We start from the raw sequence: 21,152 nt of genomic DNA on the forward strand, positions 1-21,152 counted from the left end.
GCTGGCTCCTATTTTAATGGTTGTCCACTGGGACCACCTATACTGTATCTGAGCATTTTGTTTTTCTTGCCTAAATGTAAAACCTGACTTTTAAATCAACGTCTGTATTCGTTTAAAATAAAAATAAAAATTAGAAATTAACTTGTAATCATTTGTAACTTCACAAAGCCCAAGCCCCTTGAGGCCAGGAAACAGCCCCTCAGTTGGGCAGGGCTCTCTGGCGCTTCTCCAAGACAAGAGGTTTCTCCCGCGCGTCGGCAGATGTGAGTCCAGCTTCTCCGCCCCCAGGCCCGGCCCAGTTTAGCCCAGCCCAGCGAGTGTTGGAAAGGCGGTGGCCGGCCAGCCTCACTTCTTCCTCTGCCAGCCGTCGCTCCAGGCTGCTCTATCTATCACCCGGTGAGTCCCTCTCTTCTCTCCGCCGCGCGTAACGGGGCGCGCGTAAAAGCCAGGCGCATAGCTATTCCGGGGAGCCCTCTTTCCTCCCCCCAATTTTTTTCTCCGCCCCTCTAGGTCCTTAAACTGCAGGGTGGGGGATGGGATGAGGGTCTCCCCCCCCCTTTCCAGGGAGTAGGAGAAGGAAGGGAAATGGAGAGAAGGGGGAACTCCCCGTTATCTCTGGTTTTTCTTTTTGCAGGAATTTGGGGACGGTTTGGAGAAGTGGGGAGCTGGCCCGGGGCTCGAAGGAGCCGCATTTCTGGCTCAGGGTGTGGCCGGGAGAGGGGGGGGGGTGTAAGCACTGAGTACGTGTATGCCCGGCTGGCCTGGTGAAACACCGCCCGGGGGAAGAGAAGGGAATCCGCTTTGTGCGCAAAGCAGGCGACTGATTTGGGGTGGTCTCTCCATTTTTTGCAGAGGCGCTTTTGGGGTGGGATGAGTGCTACCCTGTACTGGGCAAGCCAGATTGCTCCCCCCCCCCCGCCCTGCCCCGCCCTGCCCTGCATTGGCCAACACCCGGAGGCGAAGCCTTGCAAATCGTCTGGTTTCTACTATAACGAGGCGTTTAACTTGGGCATCGCCTCTTAATAAAGTTTTCAGCTTTTCGCCCCCTCCGGGAAAGGTTGACGGTTGGGTGGGTGGAGGGAAGAGCTCTCTCCCCCGAGCTGCAAAAAGGAGGCGCTCGGTAGAACAAGGCGCTAGTCCTCAGCATTTTCAAGGGGGAGAAAGAGAAGCACCTTGAATTTTCGCCCCGCGTTTTGGAGAGTCGGATTATTGGATTTTTTTTAAAGTGTGAATTTCTCCCCTAGCCTCCAAAATATGTTTAAGTTGCAAAGGACTTTAAATTCCCTTGCCTGGAGGGGTGGGATTGGATTTGGGTGGGACGGGGAGAGGAGGGGGGGTTGGGGGGGTGTCTAAAAAATCCTTTTGCTTCCAAAACTATTTCCTTGCTGCAACAAATTTATTTCTTTATTTCTTTATTTGGATTTATATACCGCTTAAACTCCCCAAAGGGCTCTGGGCATCTCCCAACCCCAAAACAGAACATATATAATATTAAGGCCCCTTTTTAAAAATATTTAAATCCGCTTCCCCAATTCTCAAAATTTTTGAGCAAAGTTTTGGGGTGGGTTTTTGGGGCGGGTGGGAAGTGAAAGGATGGTCCAGAAGTGGGGTGGGGTGTTGAAAGGGAGGGGAGAGAGCTTTTGAAGAGCCTTTTGATGGAAAGCGAGGGGGGGGCTCACCCACAGATGAAAAAGCTGAAAGGGGGGGGGTTTGGAGGGGGGAAGAGGATTGGGCACAAAACCAGAGAGACAGACCCTTGTGAAGGCGATTTCTCTCCCCCCTGACTTTCTTCTGACCTACATAAGAAGATGGCTTGAGGCCAGATCCCTCCATCTGGGATCACCACCCAGCCCTGCCTCTTCTCACCCCCCCTCCCCATTTGACAATGCAGTCGGGGTGGGGCTCCAAAAGACTTTCGCAGGAAGAAAAATCACATACATACGTACGTACGTACGTACGTACGTACGTACGTACCTATGTATCACATGTTTTTGCTGAATTTTTAAATTTTAAATTCAAATACAGTATATATGCAGCTTTCCTTGGGAGATGCTATCAGGTAGACTGTCCCTCTGCATGGAGGTTCCATTTGGCGTTTGCCACGCCTTGCTAGATCCAATCTCTGGGGCTTATTTTTTGGGAAGGGCTGTTCTTAAAGGTAGACTGCCTCTATATACGGAGGCTCCACCCAAATTCCAGACTTAAAAAACAAGCTGCGATTTATTACTTTGATTGATTGATAGATTTCTAGGCCGCCCTTCTTCTGAGAGGGCGGTTTAAATACATTACAAAAAAACACGCCAGAGATCAAAATTCAAACTAAAATACGATCCTGAAACCCAAGAAAAGACATTAAAAGTCCCTATCAACACCCCCGAATCATAAAATGTGCAAATTCATTCATCCACATCTCTCATAAAATGAGCCAGAACAACTTGTCAAGAGTTAGACTTTATATCCACCCCTGCTCTTTGGGAAGCCATGGATTATATAGCAGCATCTAGTGGCCGTGAGTTCCCCCAACCCCAGGTGAAAAACCCACCGTAGGTTTAATATTTTCTCACCGGCAGGTAGAAAAAAAAAATTTATACTTTACCCCGCCTTCTGCAGCTAATGCCAAGAGAAAATTGCTGGTTTAATTTTTTGGACACTGTTTCCTAGAATTCGCCCCCAGGCTGGGGTTAGACTGAATGACCTCTGAGGTCCTTTCAAAGGCTGATTTGGGGAGTGGAGGGGGTCAACCTGAGTGCCACACTGGTCTTTGGAAACGGGACAGTCCCTAAAAGCTCAGTTGGTGCCAATAAAGGAAAATATTTAATTGAACTTTATGCATGCTTGGTTGGTATGTGTGACGCCCAGAAGGCTAAGAATGTTTATTTGGCCATCTTATCGCTGATGGAATCTTTTTAGGAGCGATAATAACACCAAATTCAACCCAAAGATAACAAACCGGCAGCAGCTGGCTTGAGATAAATTCAAAAATGGGAAGGAAAAAACACCCTAGGCTTATCTGCCTGCTCCCAACCCTTTTCACATCTATTTCTTTCTTTATTTTTGTAATATTTCCTTCGATGTTTTGCGGGCTGCCTCTGGTCAAGCCCCATCGATCCCAAGAAGACGCTCTCGCAAGCTGCGTTTTGTTAAGGGAGCCCCCCCAGCTTCGGGAGCAGTCTACCTTCCCATTTGCTGGGGAAACCTCAGAGAGAGAGGGGAATTTCTCTCCGCCCGGCTTGTGAGGTTCCCAGAGGAAACTGACTCGGCTTCTTGAACCCTGAGCGTGTCGGTTTTTGCAAAAAGAGGACATGCGTGTAGCTTGTAAATAAACATAAATAGGAATCTTGGCTTGCAAATCTTTCTATATCTATCTATCTATCTATCTATCTATCTATCTATCTATCTATCTATCTCCTCTATCTATCTCATCTATTTATCTCATCTATCTATCTATCTACCGTATCTATCTATCTATCTATCTCCTCTATCTATCTATCTCCTCTATCTCCTCTATCTATCTATCTATCTATCTATCTATCTATCTCATCTATTTATCTCATCTATCTATCTATCTATCTATCTATCTATCTATCTATCTGTTTATCTGTTTATCTACCTATCTATTTATCATCTCATCTGTATGTCTGTATCTGTCTAACTATCTGTTTATCTATCATCTCATCTGTCTAACTATCTTTATCTATCTACTTACCTATCTATCTCTATCTATCCTATCCTATCATCTTATCTGTCTGTCTATCTATCTTTATCTATCTATCTATCTATCTATCTATCTATCAATCAATCTATCATCAGTCTGTCTATCTATCTATCTCATCTGTCTATCTCTTTATCTATTTTTCCTTCTTTCTCTATTGTTTCTCTTCCTCCATTTATCCCTTTTTCTTTCATCTTCCCTCCTTCCTTCCCTCCATTCTTTCTCTCTCTCTCTCTCTCTGCCTCTTTCTTCCTCTCAGTTTCTATGCTGTTTCTCATTCTATTTCTTTGCCTCTCTCTCTCTCTGTGTCTGCCTTTCTCCTTCTTTCTCTGGCACTATGAAGGAACTTCTCGAGATGTCCTTGGGAGAGGCTTCAAGGCCTCCCTGCTGGCTGTTTGGAAATCTCGCAGACTCCCCTCTCCAGGGCTTGGCTGGAATTCATGTCTGGCAAGACAGAGTTTGTAGTTTCTGGGTAGGAAACAGCTCCACTCAGCTCCACGCGTGGCCAAGAGAGACTCCCTTACAATCCCATAGGGTGGGTATTTATGAAGGAGGTGGAGAAACCATGGAATTGTCTTGCCCAACAGATGTAAACAATGAGCCCAGCCCTTCTCTCTTTGTTTCTCTTTGCAAAGTTTCAAGGTGTGACTTTAATTCCTGGATGAGAAGACAGTCTTCGGAGAGGGGCGGCGTACAAATCTAATAAATTATTATTATTATTATTATTATTATTATTATTATTATTATTATTATTATTAAAAGGGGCCCGTGAATTTTCAGGAGCTTAAAATTAAAAAAAAAAAACCACCACCACGTATGCCTAATCACACTTGGCCAAAGTATTTTTAAAACAAAAATTAAAAATCAACCAATATCCGACTTATTTAAATATCGACCAATATCCAGCTTATTTAAACATCAATCAATATCCAACTTATTTAAACATTCACCAATGTTCAGCTTATTTAAACATCAACCGATATCCGATTTATTTAAATATTCACCAATATTCAGCTTAAACATCAACCAATATCCAAGTTATTTAAACATTCACCAATATACAGCTTATTTAAATACCAACCAATATCCAAGTTATTTAAATATTAATCAATATCCAGCTTATTTAAACATCAATCGATATCCAACTTATTTAAACATTCACCAATGTTCAGCTTATTTAAACATCAACCGATATCCGATTTATTTAAATATTCACCAATATTCAGCTTATTTAAACATCAACCAATATCCAAGTTATTTAAACATTCACCAATATACAGCTTATTTAAATACCAACCAATATCCAAGTTATTTAAATATTAATCAATATTCAGCTTATTTAAACATCAACCGATATCCGATTTATTTAAATATTCACCATTATCCAGCTTATTTAAATAACCAACCAATATCCAAGTTATTTAAACATTCACCAATATACAGCTTATTTAAATACCAACCAATATCCGACTTATTTAAATATTCACCAATATTCAGCTTATTTAAATAACCAACCAATATCCAAGTTATTTAAACATTCACCAATACTATATCTACCCATATTTAGCTCATTTTCCGCCCACAGAAAACGTTCATATTTCTTTGATGCCTCTTAGCGCTTTTAACGCGTTCAATCAAAGACCTTTTAGCCAGAGGGATCTCCAAAAAAAAACCAGAGAAAGGATGAAGTTAAGTTTAACTGGAGAACCAAGTTGCTAGTCCCTAAGGGAGCTGCAGGGGCCAACCACATTTCAGCAGCGATAAAAAGGGAAATTTAAAAAATTAAAAAGAAAGTTAACCCATTTCTTTTACTCTCTTGTGAAATGGTTTGCTTTGTGAGCTGTATATTATTATTATTTTTGTGATTTTTTTTTCTCCCCCTCTTCGGCTCAAAAGGCTTGAATCCGTTAAGCAGAACCCGCAGCTCTGGAAAATGCGAACTGAGTCATGGACACACCCATAGTTGGCAGGAAAATTACTGCTAGGATTGCAGCAAAGCCCCCCCCCCCAACGGGCACGATGCCCAAAACACTAAACTTTGCTTTGCTTACTCATTGCAAGGACCCTCCGCACCCTTTTCAAAGCCAACTCCCTCTGGCAGGAACAACGGGGTGTATAAATCATCCATCCGGGGTCTTTTTTTTGCAGGGTAGCTTTCCGTCAACTTCCCCTTGGTTGTCAGGGTGCCAGGCTGCAAAACACACATACAAAAAACCCACAATTTTAACCTCAGGGTGATTCTGCAGCTTTCTGCACAGCAAGAGGCTGGAGAAATTTTGCAGGAGGGACAGTCGAAGGAGGAGGAAAAATAATAAGGGGAACGCTTAACACAATATCATCACCTCGAAACTCGACTACTGTAACGCTCTCTACATGGGGCTACCTTTGAAAAATGTTCGGAAACTTCAGATCGTGCAGAATGCAGCTGCGAGAGCCATCATGGGCTTCCCCAAATATGCCCATGTCACACCAACACTCCGCAGTCTGCATTGGTTGCCGATCAGTTTCTGGTCACAATTCAAAGTGTTGGTTATGACCTATAAAGCCCTTTATGGCACCGGACCAGACTATCTCAGGGACCGCCTTCTGCTGCACGAATCCCAGCAACCAGTTAGGTCCCACAGAGTGGATCTTCTCCGGGTCCCGTCAACTAAAGAATGTCGCTTGGCGGGACCCAAGGGGAAGAGCCTTCTCTGTGGTGGCCCCGGCCCTCTGGAACCAACTCTCCCCAAAGATTAGAACTGCCCCCACCCTCCTTGCCTTTCGTAAGCTACTTAAAACCCACCTCTGCCGTCAGGCATGGGGGAGTAGAGATGCTCTTTCCCCCTAGGCCTTTACAATTCTATGTATGTATGTATGTCTGGTTTTTACATTAATGGGTTTTTAATAGTTTTTAGTATTAGATTACTATTGTACGCTGTTTTATTATTGCTGTTAGCCGCTCCGAGTCTCCGGAGAGGGGCGGCATACAAATCCAATAAATAAATAAATATAACTCCAAGTGAATCCAACTTCTGTGAAATCAAACTTAGGAAGCAAGGCCAATGGACAGTCAATTTCACCCGCTGTTGTGCACATTCAACTTTGTACAGAACAAAGGATTCAATGAGAATATTTCATTCATTCAGATCTAGGATGGGTTCTTTGAGTAGTGTTCCCTTTATTATTATTTTTGAGCAGTATATTATTTGGACTGGAGGGAAAAATGCAGTTTTTGCAAGGGGAGAAATTTGGGCGACACATATTCAGTTTGGAGTCGATTTGGTTTTGCAAAGGAGGTTTTGTTTCCAATTGCCGGACTATTCCTTAGAGGTCAGTAAGGGGCGTGCATAAGTGCACCAGTGTGCCTTCCGTCCCCTGTCCAATTGTCTCTCCTTATCTCATTTATCTTTTCTTCCTTTCAAATATGTTCACCTATACTTTCATATCTTTTCTTCTATTCTTTTCTTTACTTATATTATTACATAACTTTCTCTTCAATGTGTATTATGTATTGGACTAACACTAAATAAATAAACAAACTGGATCCCGTTTGCTGCCCTGGGATAGCGATAAAAGTCTTGGGTGAAAAGAATTTCTCCCTGGTTTAGAGCTGAAGTGATGGGATGGAAGCAAGGCCTTTTAGTTTTGATAACACCTCCCCCCCCCAACCCCCCCCCCCCCAACCCATTGCAACCCTGCCTGGCTACAATTGTGCAAAACATTGGGGGCAAAATGTAAGAACCCGCAAAAGAGCCATGTGTCAAAGGCCAAATCAGCAGATACAGTAGAAAGCAATTTGGTCGCAGTGTTATCAAAACTTTCAAAATAATCAACATTTTTAAAGAAATATTCAATCCAGAGACAGGGTGGGGGGAGGCAGGGAACCATGAGGGTTTTAAAAGCATCCGGATTTTGCAAATAAGAGAGTTAGAATTATTCCCCCCACCCACCCAAAATTGACCACATTCAATTTTTAATTGGCCACACTGGTGCAAAATAGAGATCTTCCTCCCTTCCTTCCTTCCTTCCTTTTCTTTTTTCTTTTCTTCCTTCCTTTCCTTCCTTTCTCTTTCTTTTTTCTCTTCCTTTTCTTCTTTTCCTTCCATTTTCCTTTCTTCCTTCTTTTCCTCCCACCCTTCCCTTTTTTCTTTCCTTCCTGTTTTTTCTTCCTTCTGTTCTTTGTTTTCTTCCTTCCTTTCCTTCCGTCTTTTTTTCTTCCTTCCGTTTTCTTCTCTCCCTTATTTCTTTTTCTTCCTTCCTCCTTTCTTTTCTTCCTTCCTCCTTTCTTTTCTTCCTTCCTTCTTTCCCTTCCTCCTGTCCTTCCTTTTTTTCTTTCCTTCCTTTTTTCTCTCCCTTATTTTGTTCCTCCTGTTCTTTCCTTTTTCTTTCCTTCCTTTCTTCCTTCCTTCCTTCACCCTTTTCTTCCTTCCTTCTTTTCCTTCTTTGTCCTTCCTTCCTTTTTTCTTCCTTCTCTGCCTTATTTCCTTCCTTTCCTTTTCCCTTCCTCTTTTTCTTACCGTACCTATCCTTCCTTCCTTCCTTTTTATTTCCTTCCTTCCATCCTTCCTAAAAATCTCCTTTTCCCATTCTATTGGCCCCCCCAGGGTTAGAATTATTAAACACCCCAAATTCAGCATTTGCAACGGTGAAAAGTAGGCAGGGCGGGGAGTTCCACCGGCCTTTCCTTAAACCAGAAAGGCGAGTCCTAAATTCCTCGCTGGATTACTCGCCAGCGGTGAGTGAGTCACTGCGAGAAAGATCCGTTGAGGTAATCTTCAACCCAAGATTGTACCCTGCTCATTCCTCCCAAGGGGAGGATAGACGTGTTTGTGCAATTAGTCACACATTAGTTGTGGGGTGTGCGTTTGCACCGACGTCCTTTTATCAAAACGCGGCGAGGTCAGAACAACAACTTGTGCAGAGTAAAAAGTTGGACTTTCTCCTGTCTGGAAGGGCCTCTCGCCAGCTTGGAAATGGGTGGATTCCATTCGGGAGAGAAGCTGTCAAGGGACCTCGTGGGGTCATCTAGTCCAACCCCCTTGCTCAAGCAGGAGACCTCCCGTACAATTTTTGACAGGAATATTAAAATAAGAAATAAATAAATAAGAGAATTATATTAACAGTGATATGATTTAAGATTTATGTTAGAATTAGTTTATGTATGAAAATCTATTATATAAGGTAAAACAAATTTCTTCTTTTCATTTAAAGTAATAAGTTGAATTTAAGTATTTTTTTTAAATGTACTCTTTTTCTGTATTGAAATTTTACTTCTAGAATAAGCGGGGTAGATACAACCCCATTTTTATGTTAAATGTATGTTTGTCAGTTTTGTCTATTTTAAAAAATTAATAAAATATATTGGGGGGGGGGAAGAAATCTTCCAGTGATGGATTCAAACGGGTTTAGGTGATAGGAAGGAATTATTTCGGTTTGGTTATTATTGTTTTTTTGTTTGTGGGTTTTGTGTCTGTGTGTGTGTTTGGCAAAATGGCAACATTTGTGACTTGTGTATCTTCGGATAGTTTGCACAATCACTCCAGTTGAAACATATGAATTCTTTTATGATGTGGTCCTCTCCATGCCAGTCGATAATAATTTTTTTAAAAAAATTAAAATTTTAATTAAATTTTTTGCATAGAAACATAGAAGTCTGACGGCAGAAAAAGACCTCATGGTCCATCTAGTCTGCCCTTGTACTATTTTCTGTATTTTATCTTAGGATGGATATATGTTTATCCCAGGCATGTGACAGCACAAAAGACAAAACAAGCATAGAACATTAAATTCAATTTCAATTCAATTTCAATTTATTAGATTTGTATGCCGCCCCTCTCCGAAGACTCGGGGCGGCTCACAACAATTCAATTGTTAAATTAAACAATTAAAAGTTCTATGCAGCCTCTTCTTTATCCAAAGTTGTTTTCGGAGCTTTAAATCCTATATCAAATACTTATATAGACATTTCCAAGACATTTTTTGCATACCATACTTATTATTCTTACATCTATTAAACCTTTAGATTGGGCGGCATAGAAGTCAAATTGTTTATATTATTGTGTTCCGCTCGCTTTATTGCTTCAATTTTAGATTATTATTTCCATTTGCATGTAATGCACTTGATGATTTTTAACATTTAGCCTTAAATTAATTATCCATATTAATGGGATTTAGACATATTGTTGTATACTGGGTTTTTTATTGATGTGTTGTGTCGAGTCCACAGAGAGGGAAGGCATACAAGTCCAATTAATAAATAAATAATAAATAAATAAATTTAGTTTCATATATTGGTTTTTTCTAACCAGTTGTAGAATTTGTCCCGTATTATAAAATACTCCGATTCTTCCGGCCCTTTTAACCTTCTTGTCATTCACATCCATCTCTGCACATTCAATAAATTTGCCAATCACTACTTCTTCTTCTTTAGGGATTACTTCAACTTTTCCATTGCTGTGCAAAGGTTATTCTCGCTGCTGTACATACGATTAAATATTGAATTTCTTTTTTTATACTTTTTAGAGAAAAATGCCTAATAAAAATAATTCTGGAGGGTTTTTTTCCCCTATCTCAACGTTCGTTAATTTCTTTCAACCGTTTTGCAATTGTATGTCAGTAATTCTTGGCTTTGGGACGTGTCCCCCATCGATGGTAGAATGTCCTGTTTTCATATTTATTTTATTTGACTTTCTTTTTCTTTCTTTCTCTCTCTTTCCTTCCTTCCTTCCTTAGACTCGGTCTGCCTCCTTGAGACTTCTGCCAAAATGCCTTCCCAGCTGGAGCACGCCATGGAAACCGTCATGTTCACCTTTCACAAATTTGCCGGCGATAAGAACTACCTAACCAAGGAGGACCTCCGACTGATGATGGAGAAAGAGGTACCAGGGTACATGGAGGTGAGTGAAGAGTAGAGGTGGAATAGTGTCCTCCAAAGATTCGTCTCTGGGAGAGAATCTCCTCCAACTCCTCTTTTGTGTTAATATATTGTTTACCAAGGTTGTACGCACACAGAAACGTTTAGATTGAGACCAGTTGTGAATAACTACTCAGCCACACACACAGATAGACTAACTTGAATTAAAGTTTGAGCAATAGCATGTTGGGATAAACCGTATAAAAGCCACGCACGTAATAAGTCAGAATAACAATCCAAATATTACCAAGTATATAGTCTTTGTCATAATCAGTAAGCAAAGGTATTGAGCCTAAACACATTTTAGCTGCAATACATGACTACAATACAGAGAGATTGCAGAGCAAACCCAACAGGGAGTAGCCAGGCAAAGAGAAAGAGAGAGGATGACTTGGAGAAGTAAGCTATAAACTCTAGCTCCCTCTTGTGGCTGTCTGCGAAACCTGCGGACAATATAGTGCCAACCCAAGAGTTATGGACAGAGTCCTAACACTTTCTCTCCTCCTTGTTCTCCACCGTAACCGTCTCCTTGACTTCTCAACCATTCGTCTTCTTTCTCATCGTTTCCTGCATCGTGATAAATTTTTCATCTTTCCTTCTCATCATGTTCTCCGTCCTGATAATGTCCTTCTCCTTATTGCTGTCATGATTTGTCACGTCTTCTTCTCCTTCGTGGTCAACTCAACATCTCCTCCTCCACATTGATCCCATTCTCCTATATCATCTCTCTCCTCTTCTCCTTCTCTACCAAGCCCAACTCAACCTCTTCTTTCTTTGTCATAACCCTCCAATCCTCCTTCTCTACGAGGACTTCATCCTCCATCTCATCTCCCTCTCCATCATAACCATCCCATCCTTTTCTCCATCACCGCCACCACATCATCCTCCATCGTCTGGTCTCCTTCTAAGTCGTGTCCATCTCTTCAACCTCGTCGTCTCCTTCGTCATGATCGTCTCATCTTCTGTCTCCTCTCCTCCTTCTTCACGACCATCTCTTCAATCTCTTTGTCTTTTCCTTCCCCATTATCTATACAGTGGTACCTCTACCTAAGAACGCCTCTACTTATGAACTTTTCTAGATAAGGACCAGGTGTTCAAGATTTTTTTGCCCCTTCTCAAGAACCATTTTCCACTTACAAATCCAAGCCTCTGAAACTGTAACCGGAAAAGGCGGGGAGAAGCCTCTATGGGGCCTCTCTGGGAATCTCCTAGGAGGAAACAGGGCCGGAAAAGCTGGGAAGAAGCCTCCGTGGGGCCTCTCTAGGAATCTCCTGGAAGGAAACAGGGCCAGAAAAGGCGGGGAGGAGCCTCTATGGGGCCTCTCTAGGAATCTCCTAGGAGGAAACAGGGCCGGAAAAGCTGGGAAGAAGCCTCCGTGGGGCCTCTCCAGGAATCTCCTGGAAGGAAACAGGGCCAGAAAAGGTGGGGAGGAGCCTCTATGGGGCCTCTCTAGGAATCTCCTAGGAGGAAACAGGGCCGGAAAAGCTGGGAAGAAGCTTCTGTGGGGCCTCTCTAGGAATCTCCTGGGAGGAAACAAGGCCTCCACCCTCTCTGTGGTTTCCCCAATCACACGCCTTATTTGCTTTTACATTGATTCCTATGGGAAAAATTGCTTCTGTTTGCAAACTGTTCTACTTAAGAACCTGGTCACGGAACGAATTGAGTTTGTAAGTAGAGGGACCACTGTATAACCATCTCCCTATCCTCTCATCTTCCTCATCTCCTTCTCCACCGTCGTTGACTCATCTTCTCCCCTTCTCCTTTTTTTTATAAACCCCTCTCTAGAACCAGAAGGACCCCATGGCCATCGACCGGATCATGAAGAACTTGGAAGAATGCCGGGACGGCAAAGTCAGCTTCGAAGGCTACCTGTCCCTCTTTGCCGGGTTGACCAACGGCTGCAACGAGTATTACATCAAGAAAATGAAGCCGACGGGAAAGAAGTTCTGAAGCGGGCAAAATCACTTGGCTCTTCCCCAGCACTGACGGCGCATTTTGGCCCAGGGAAAGCTTCAACGGTGCCCGCAGTGCCCTCGCCTGCCTGCTTCCCCGTCCAAAGCCAGGCCATTCTGCTTAGAAGCGGCACATCTTGTCCCAGGCCTAACCACCCTAGCTGACAACGTCCAGGAGAAACTAACCCCTAATCAAAATTGTGGGGAAAAAACCACACACAAAGGCCACTTTGCTTCCATCAGGAAATATGCTTCGGTTTGCCCTTAATGCTGTACCCTAGACCAAAAAATAAATCTTTTTCTTTTTGTATCGGCCTGGTCTATTCTATTATTATTATTATTATTATTATTATTATTATTATTATTATTAATTTATTTATTTTCCAATGATTCTAAAGTGTGCAAAAGGGTTGATATTCCTGGAGGCGTTTGTTATATGGCAAATGATTTAGCTTTACTAGATAAGTAGTCAAAGCAATGGAAACTGCAATTGAATGTCTCCAAATATAAAATAATGCACTTGGGGAAAAGGAATCCTCAATCTGAGTATTGTATTGACAGTTCTATGTTAGCAAAAACTTCAGAGGAGGATTTAGGGATGGTGATTTCTGACAACCTCAAAATGGGTAAACAGTGTGGTCAGGCGGTAGAGAAAGCAAGTAGGATGCTTGGCTGCATAGCTAGAAGTATAACGAGCAGGAAGAGGGAGATTGTGATCCCGCTGTATAGAGCGCTGGTGAGACCCCATTCGGAATAATACTGTGTCCAGTTCTGGGGACCTCTCCTACAAATTGAACGGGTCCAAAGACGGGCTACAAAAATGGTGGAAGGTCTTAAGCGTCAAACATATCAGGAAAGACTTAATGAACTCCATCTGTATAGTCTGGAGGACAGAAGGGAAAGGGGGGGACATGATCAAAACATTTAAATATGTTAAAGGGTTAAAATAAGGTTCAGGAGGGAAGGATTTTTTTATTTTTTTTAATTGATGGTATCGAAATCAGGACTGCCCAAATGCGTAGCAACTCCGGGAGGCTCGAAAAATTAAAATATTTGCAGACAGCCAAAGGAGAGACTTTGCCCAATACGAAACACGGAATTTTCTGCTCTCGGGAGAGTAAAGCCATTCTCTGGAGCAACATGCAGAACCACACTTGTGACTTTCACAAGCCTAGGCAAGCTTTTGAAAGAGGGGAGGAAGATTTACTGTCGTGGGTTTGGGTGATTCATTCCCCTGTGCAGTTTCCTGCCCTCGAGGTTGGAGCCAAAACTGCTTAAAAGTTGCGAAGAAACTTTTAAATCAGTCATTCTTAAACGCTGGGCTTTGCAAACATTTCCAGATGTGGGAAGGAGGACTTTGTAACACAACCGACAAATAACCACCGAGGGACTTTCTAAAAATCTTTTCGTTCCTTGCCATCCGAAAACACGCTTCCGATTTGGACGGGGACGGAAACGTTCTCCCACCCTTCCGTCGCATCACAAAATTGTGACATTTTCCTCCTGCTGTTTTGTGCCCGAAGGACACAATAAATATTCCTGAGTTGTGTGGTTTCGGGATACTTTGGAAGACAACATTCAGATAGATATATAGATATTCTGTCTTTGCTGTCAAACGCTTGTCTGTCAAACGATTTTTCCGTCAAACTGTTAAACCCTGCAGTTTGAAATCCCGCTAAGGGTACGGCTAGCTGATGAGAGCATTATAAGCTCAAAATAGATCTATAGTAGTCTCCCTTCAAGATATTTTGGAACACAATATTCAGTTATATATATTTCTGTCGAACAGTTTTACTGTCAAACTGTCAAACTCTGCAAGTTTAAATCCCTGAGCTGATTAGAGCATAATAACCTCGAAATAGAAACATAGAAACATAGAAGATTGACAGCAGAAAAAGACCTCCTGGTCCATCTAGTCTGCCCTTGTACTATTTCCTGTATTTCATCTTAGGATGGATCTGTGTTTATCCCAGGCAGGTTTAAATTCAGTTCCTGTGGAATGACCGACAACGTCTGCTGGAAGTTTGTTCCAAGCATCTACTACTCTTTCAGTCAAATCATATTTTATCCCATTGCTTCTGATCTTTTGCACAACGAACCTCAGATTGTGCCCCCTTGTTCTTTTTTTTTTTTTTTTTTTTTTTTTAATTTTTATTACAAATATATACACATTTACATACAATATATGTTTTATATTAATACAAGGCTAAATCAACGCGTAACAAATACACGAACAAACAAACATGACAAACAAACAAAAAAAAATATTCTTTAAAAAAAGATCTAATTGCTTATTTAAGTACATTAATAACAATAACTATTCACTTAGCATATTTTATAATATTTGTACTTGTATCCCCTTCAGGAGGTAAGTTTTGAATGATTTTTGATTTTAAATTATTTTCTGGTGAAACATGTTGTGTCCTCAGCGTATACCATTTTCTCTTGTAGGTTGTCACTGTTTTTTAAATCATTTAATTCTTTCTTATCCGCCTTCTTTTATTCATATTCAATTTCTTTAATGTCATACAGATCTTTTTTTATAAAAAGGTTTTTTGTATATATGTCTTTTGTATATATTTTTTTTCTATGTAATGAAAAGGATATAAAGTATTGTTAATTTGATTTTTTCTTTTGAATTTTATTTCTTTTCTTAAACCAGTTATAAAGATGTATCCAGGTTTTATCGTGTTCGGAATCCTCTTTGTTTTTTAATTTAATTGTTAGTGCGTCAAATTCAGCACAATCTAATATTTTTTTAATTATCAAATCGTCTTCAGGTGGTTCGGGTTGCTTCCAATTTTGAGCTATCGTTATTCTAATTGCTGTTAATATATGAATTAATAAGTAGTGTTTGTTTTTTTCAATTTTTTGATCTATAATTCCCAGGAGAAAGGCTTCAGGTTTTTTATTTATCTTCATTTGTAAGATCTCTTCTATCCAATTCTGCATTTTGTTCCAGAATTTTTTTATTTTTGAGCAGGTCCACCAAATGTGGTAATATGTCCCCATTTTTTTGCACCTCCAACATTTTGGGCTTGTTCCTTTATACATTTTGGCTAATGTTGCCGGTGGAAGGTGCCACCTATAATACATTTTGTATATGTTTTCCTTATAAGCTGTAGATTTTGTTAATTTATAGTTCTTGGTCCAAATTGATTCCCACTTATCTAAATTTATGCTATAGCCAAAATTTTTGCCCCAACTATGTATACTATTTTTAACGATATGTTCCTCCATTTTATAGTGTAGCATATATTTATATATTTTGGAAATCATTTTTTTTTCTTGGCCTAAAATTATCTTATCTAATTCTATCTCTTTTATTTGTATTTCCTTCCTTTTCCCTTCTTGATATTTTGATTTAATTACGTTATACGCCCACCAGTCGATTTTGATTCCAATTTCTTCTAATTGTTCCCTAGTTTTTAATTCCCCATTTTTCCCTAATGTTTGATAATAATTTAACATTTTGTTTAGTTCTCTTGAGTTTGGATATATCGTCGCCTCTAAGCTTGAGTACCATTTGGGAGTTTGGTGATAGTACATTTTTTTGATTTTTTTCCAAGTTGTGTATAACGAGTTTCTTATTATATGTTGTTTGAAGTAACTATGTGTTTGTTCTTTATTTTCCCACAGGATAGCATGCCACCCTATTCTCATATCGTGTCCTTCCAGTATTAGAAGTCTCTTATTTTCCAATTTAAACCAATCTTTCAACCAATCCATAATTGCTGCAGTATAATATAATTCGAAATCTGGTAGTGCAAATCCTCCTTGTTTGATATTATCTTGTAGATATTGTATTCTAATTCTAGGTTTTTTTCCGGCCCAGACGAATTTTGTAATCATTCTATTTAGTTTTTGAAAAAAGTCTTTTCTTAATATAATTGGAATCGTCCTAAATAGATATAGAATCTTGGGTAAGATAGACATTTTTATTGTTGAGATTCTACCTATGAGCGAAATAGGCAATTTGTTCCATTTTTCTAATTTCTTTTTTATTTCTTTCATCAAAACCGTGTAATTATCTTCCTTTATTGTGATCGCTTTTGCTGTTAATTTTATTCCCAAATACTTAACTGTTTTTACTATTTGTAAGCCTAATCTGTCTTCTAATATTTTCTTCTCTGTATTTGTTAGATTTTTTGTCAGTATTTTGGTTTTTTGTTTATTAATTTTAAGTCCTGCTACTTTTCCGAATTCAGTAATCTCCTTTAATAAAACTTCCCCTGATTCAATTGGATCTTCTATATTGAATACTAGATCATCGGCAAATGCCTGAATTTTGTATTCTTGTCCTTTCAAATTTAATCCTTTAACATTTTTATTTAACCTTATCTGATTTAATAAGGTTTCTATGGCCAAAATAAATATTAATGGGGAAAGGGGGCATCCTTGCCGTACTCCCTTTTCTATTTTTATATTTTGTGTTAATTGGTCGTTTATTATAACTTTTGCCGATTGTGTAGAGTATATCGTCTTGATTGCTTTTATAAATTTTTCTTTAAATTTCATTTTGGTCAGTTGTTTAATGAAGAAGTTCCAATTCAAATTATCGAATGCTTTTTCCGCATCTAAAAATATTAGTGCCAAATTCTTTCCTGGGTTTACCTCATAGTATTCTAAAATATTTATAATGTTTCTCAAATTATTTTTTATATTTCTGTTTGGTAAAAAGCCGTTCTGGTCCGGATGTATGATTTCATTAATTATCCCTTTAAACCTTTCTGCTAATATTGTTGTAAAGATTTTGTAATCTGAGTTTAGTAATGCAATTGGTCTGTATTGTTTTATTAAATATCTTTGTTCCAAATCTTTTGGTATTAGTGTTATTAAACCTTCCTTCCAGGATTCAGGCATTGCTCCTTTGTCTAACACCTCGTTCAACATCTGTAGTAATAATTTTTTGACTGGTTCATATATTTCTTTATAATATTCGGCTGGTATTCCATCTACTCCTGGGGTTTTGTTATTGTTTTGTTTTTTAATTGCTAGCTCTAATTCTGTCATAGTTATAGTTTTATCCATTCTATCAATGTTAGTCTCCGATATTTGAGGTAATTCAATCTCGTTCAAATATTGATCTATTTCTTCCTCTTTTATCTCGTCATTCCTATATAACTGTTCAAAATAGTTTTGTATTATCTTTTTTTTTTCTTCTATATCGATTTGTTTTTTTCCCTTTTCATCTTCCAATTGTTGGATATATTTCTTCTCTTTCTGTTTTTTAATTTTATAGGCAAGCCACCTTCCCGGTTTGTTTGCGTGTTCGAAGTAATTTTGTTTTACACTTTTGATTTTTTGGGCTATTTCTTCCTGTGCTATCAAGTTTATCTTATGTTTAATTACATCTCTTTTTTCTTTTAGTTCGATTTTTTTTGGATCTTTTATCCATTCGGCTTCTATTTGTTCTAATTCTTTTTGATTTTCTCTCATCTCCCTATTTTTATCCTTATTTTTTTTACTAGTGTATGCAATGGTTATCCCCCTTATATAGGCTTTGGTTGTGTCCCATATGTTTTGTATGGTTGTGTCTTCATTCCAATTTTTTTCTAGAAAGATATCTAATTCTTTTTTTGAAAATTCTTTGTATTTATTTTCTTGTATAATTTTTGTATTCATTGTCCATCTATTTTTTTTGGTTTGGTTTCCTCTAATTATAATGCTTACTGGGTTGTGGTCTGCCCAAAAGTTGGGTTCTATTTCTGCTGATATTATCTCTTGTTGTAATTCTATATTTGTCCATATCATGTCCAATCTGGACCATGAGTCATGTGGGTGTGAATAATAAGTATACTTACATTCATCTCTGTGTCTTTCCCTCCACGTATCTTTTAGTTTAAATTCCTCTATAATATCTTTGAGTTTTTCTGGTATTGTTTTTTTCTTTTTACTCTTTTCTTTACCTTTATAGTCTTTGTCGTAATCTATTATTATATTGAAGTCCCCAATCACACAGATGTTTCCTTTTTCAATTTTTATTATTTTTTGGTACAACGTTTTATAAAAAGATTTTTGGTCTTTGTTGGGAGCATAAATCACAATTAAATTTGTTTTTTTTTTATTAATTTCAATTTCTGTTACCCTCTTCATCACTGTCAATTACTTTTGGATTTAACCAGCTTTTGATATATAGTGCAATTCCCCTTTTTTTTTCGTTTGCAAGTGATGTGAATAGTTTCCCTAGTTTCGGGTGTTCCAATACTTTCTTATCCTTTTTCCTTACATGAACTTCCTGAAGGCATATTACGTCTAAATTTTGTTTTATTAATTTTGTAAATGTTTGTCCTCTTTTTTGAGGAGAGTTCATTCCGTTTATATTCACAGAAAATAATTTAATTTCCTTATTCATTCTTCGTCAACTATCTTGCCCTTTTGCTGCTTCTAAGCTCTCTGTAATTTTCTGTTTTCTCCCCTTTCCCCTTGCTTATCTTGTCTGTTCTCTCTTCCTCTATCTCTCCTTCCTCTTGGCTTGTTGTCTCCAGTTCTATGCTGCTTTCCCCTTCTTTTTTCAGGTGTTCTCGGATAAAGTTATCTGCTTGTTCTAGTGTTTCTATATTTATTTTCTTCCCCTTCCACGTTAGCATCACCCCCTCTGGCACTAGCCATCTAAATTGTATCTCGTTTTTTATTAATTTGTTTGTGAAGTAGTGGTAATCCCTCCTTCGTTCCCTAATTCTTTTAGGTATTTGTTTTAACACAATTATGTCTTTCCCTTTGTATGTTAAGACCCCTCTGGTGTTCCTGTATATCTCGTCTCTCAGGGTTTTTTTTGTAAATCTAAGGTGGACCTCTCTGGGGAGTTGATGGCGACGTGCGTAGTTGGTTTGCACTCGGTATACCTCGTCTACGTGGTTAATTAGTTCACTATCATTTATTTTTAGCTCTTCCGCAAAAAGTTCAACTACAGTCGCAAACAGGTTCTCTCCTTTTTCTTCGGGTATATTTTGTAGCCTGAGATAGAATGAGGCTTTTTCGAATTCTAATTGGGCAATGGCCCCTTCTAAATCTTTATTTACCCTCCTAAGGTCTTCTTCGTTTTTATTTAATCTCAGCTTGTTCGCTTCTGTTGTCTCTTCCACTTGTTGAATTTTAATTTCCTGTCTGTCTACTGCTTCCTTAACATCTTCTATTATACTGTTAAATTTGGCAAAGTTTTCATTTACTTCCTCAAATTTTTTTTGTGTCTCTTGGTGGTTTTTAACTATAGTTTCTTGGGTTTGATTGGCGGATTCCTGTTGTTTTATCATAAATTCTTGAATTTTGTCTAGGGAATTTTGTAAGCTTTGAAGCGAGGGTGCCTGATCCTTAATTTCTCCTGTAACTATGTCGGAAGTTGAAGAGGATTTCTGCACAGCTGGTGATAGTAGGGTTAAATTACCCCTTCTCAATGACTTGGTTAAAGTCTGTTGAGTTGCCATTTGTAATAGGTTTTAACCTTCTAATAATTAAATCAATATCTAATCAATCTATTCTATATCTAATCAATTAGTCAAATTACTCTTTAACAATTAATTCAGTATATGACCAGTCGAACCAATCAATTTATACAACTTATTTTTCAAAAAAGAGAAAGGGTAGAATTAATGCTTTCAATTATTATCGGTGTTTCAATATTTAAACAGTACTTAATCTAACTTAGCTTATTCTTTTCAGACTTATGCTTGATATTCTAACTTATATCTTAATATTTAATATTTAATCCTTAATATCTAATATCTTAATATCTAATAATATCTAATACTTAATGCTATAGTATTTAATACTTAATACTTAATCAATATTCAATATACAATATATAATACACAGTTAATTAATTAATGGTTAAGAGATCAACAGTTGAGTAGTTAAGTAGTTAAATAATAGTTGAATAAATCCTTATAAATATTATATATAAACAATTTTTAAGAGTAGAGGTAGAGGTTTAAATAATAATAATATAGTTATAGCTTTAGCAAGTCCTTACATCAATTAATCACTTAATTAATTTGTTAGTTGATTGGTTAATTACATTTATTAGTATTGTTAGTTAATAACAGCAATTACTTTGATTTCATCTAGTTAGATTTTATCTGATTGTATTCCTGTCCAATCTGGTTTCTGTCCTTTATTTTCCTCTAATTTTATATATTGTCCAGTATACGTTTCTTGATCCTAATATTGGCTTTAGTCCAGACTATTGCAAAAGTAAGTGAATTTAGCAGTCCCACATTCAATATTCACAGTTTAGTAGATTGTAGCTTAGTGTCTGGTAGTTTAATTTCGCGTAAATTTCTAGTTTCCTATGGGAGGATCTGCTGTGATAACATTGATGACGTTGAAAAAAAAAGACCAGCCCAGTCAAGTTGATATCTGATTGAGTCAAATTCCTGTCTCTTTAGGGTTATACCTTCTTGTATTTTATGGGATTTTAAGTCGTTGCGTAGTCCAAAGGCAAGCGCAAACCAGATAGACCAGATAGACCAAAAGAATCAGCTAAACAAAACGAAGGGGCGTAGATCTCCACGATGTTATCTTGCTGTTTCTGCTTCCTGCTTTCGTAGCTCTATGTTTCCGGAAGAGGGGGAGGCTTAAACACGTAAATGTAACG

General features: G+C 38.6%; 1 protein-coding gene across 1 annotated transcript; it reads left to right on the forward strand.

Annotated features, from left to right (window-relative positions):
- The first annotated feature begins 309 nt into the window (after positions 1-309).
- S100A10 (S100 calcium binding protein A10) lies at positions 310-12,869 on the forward strand. Its single transcript, XM_070766709.1, has 3 exons — positions 310-396; positions 10,427-10,590; positions 12,393-12,869. Exons 2-3 carry the CDS (start codon positions 10,459-10,461, stop codon positions 12,555-12,557), a joined length of 297 nt encoding a protein of 98 aa, XP_070622810.1. The 5' UTR covers positions 310-396; positions 10,427-10,458; the 3' UTR covers positions 12,558-12,869.
- Positions 12,870-21,152: the final 8,283 nt, after the last annotated feature.

Source organism: Erythrolamprus reginae, chromosome 13 (assembly GCF_031021105.1).
Source record: "Erythrolamprus reginae isolate rEryReg1 chromosome 13, rEryReg1.hap1, whole genome shotgun sequence".
In the NCBI taxonomy this organism is placed as follows: Eukaryota; Metazoa; Chordata; class Lepidosauria; order Squamata; family Dipsadidae; genus Erythrolamprus; species Erythrolamprus reginae.

Bases quoted from the DNA above. Each gene is read 5' to 3' on its own strand.
- S100A10 (XM_070766709.1), top strand. From the start codon at position 10,459: ATGCCTTCCCAGCTGGAGCACGCCATGGAAACCGTCATGTTCACCTTT. The intron at 10,591-12,392 runs GTGAGTGAAGAG...ACCCCTCTCTAG, and splicing joins AGGTACCAGGGTACATGGAG to AACCAGAAGGACCCCATGGC.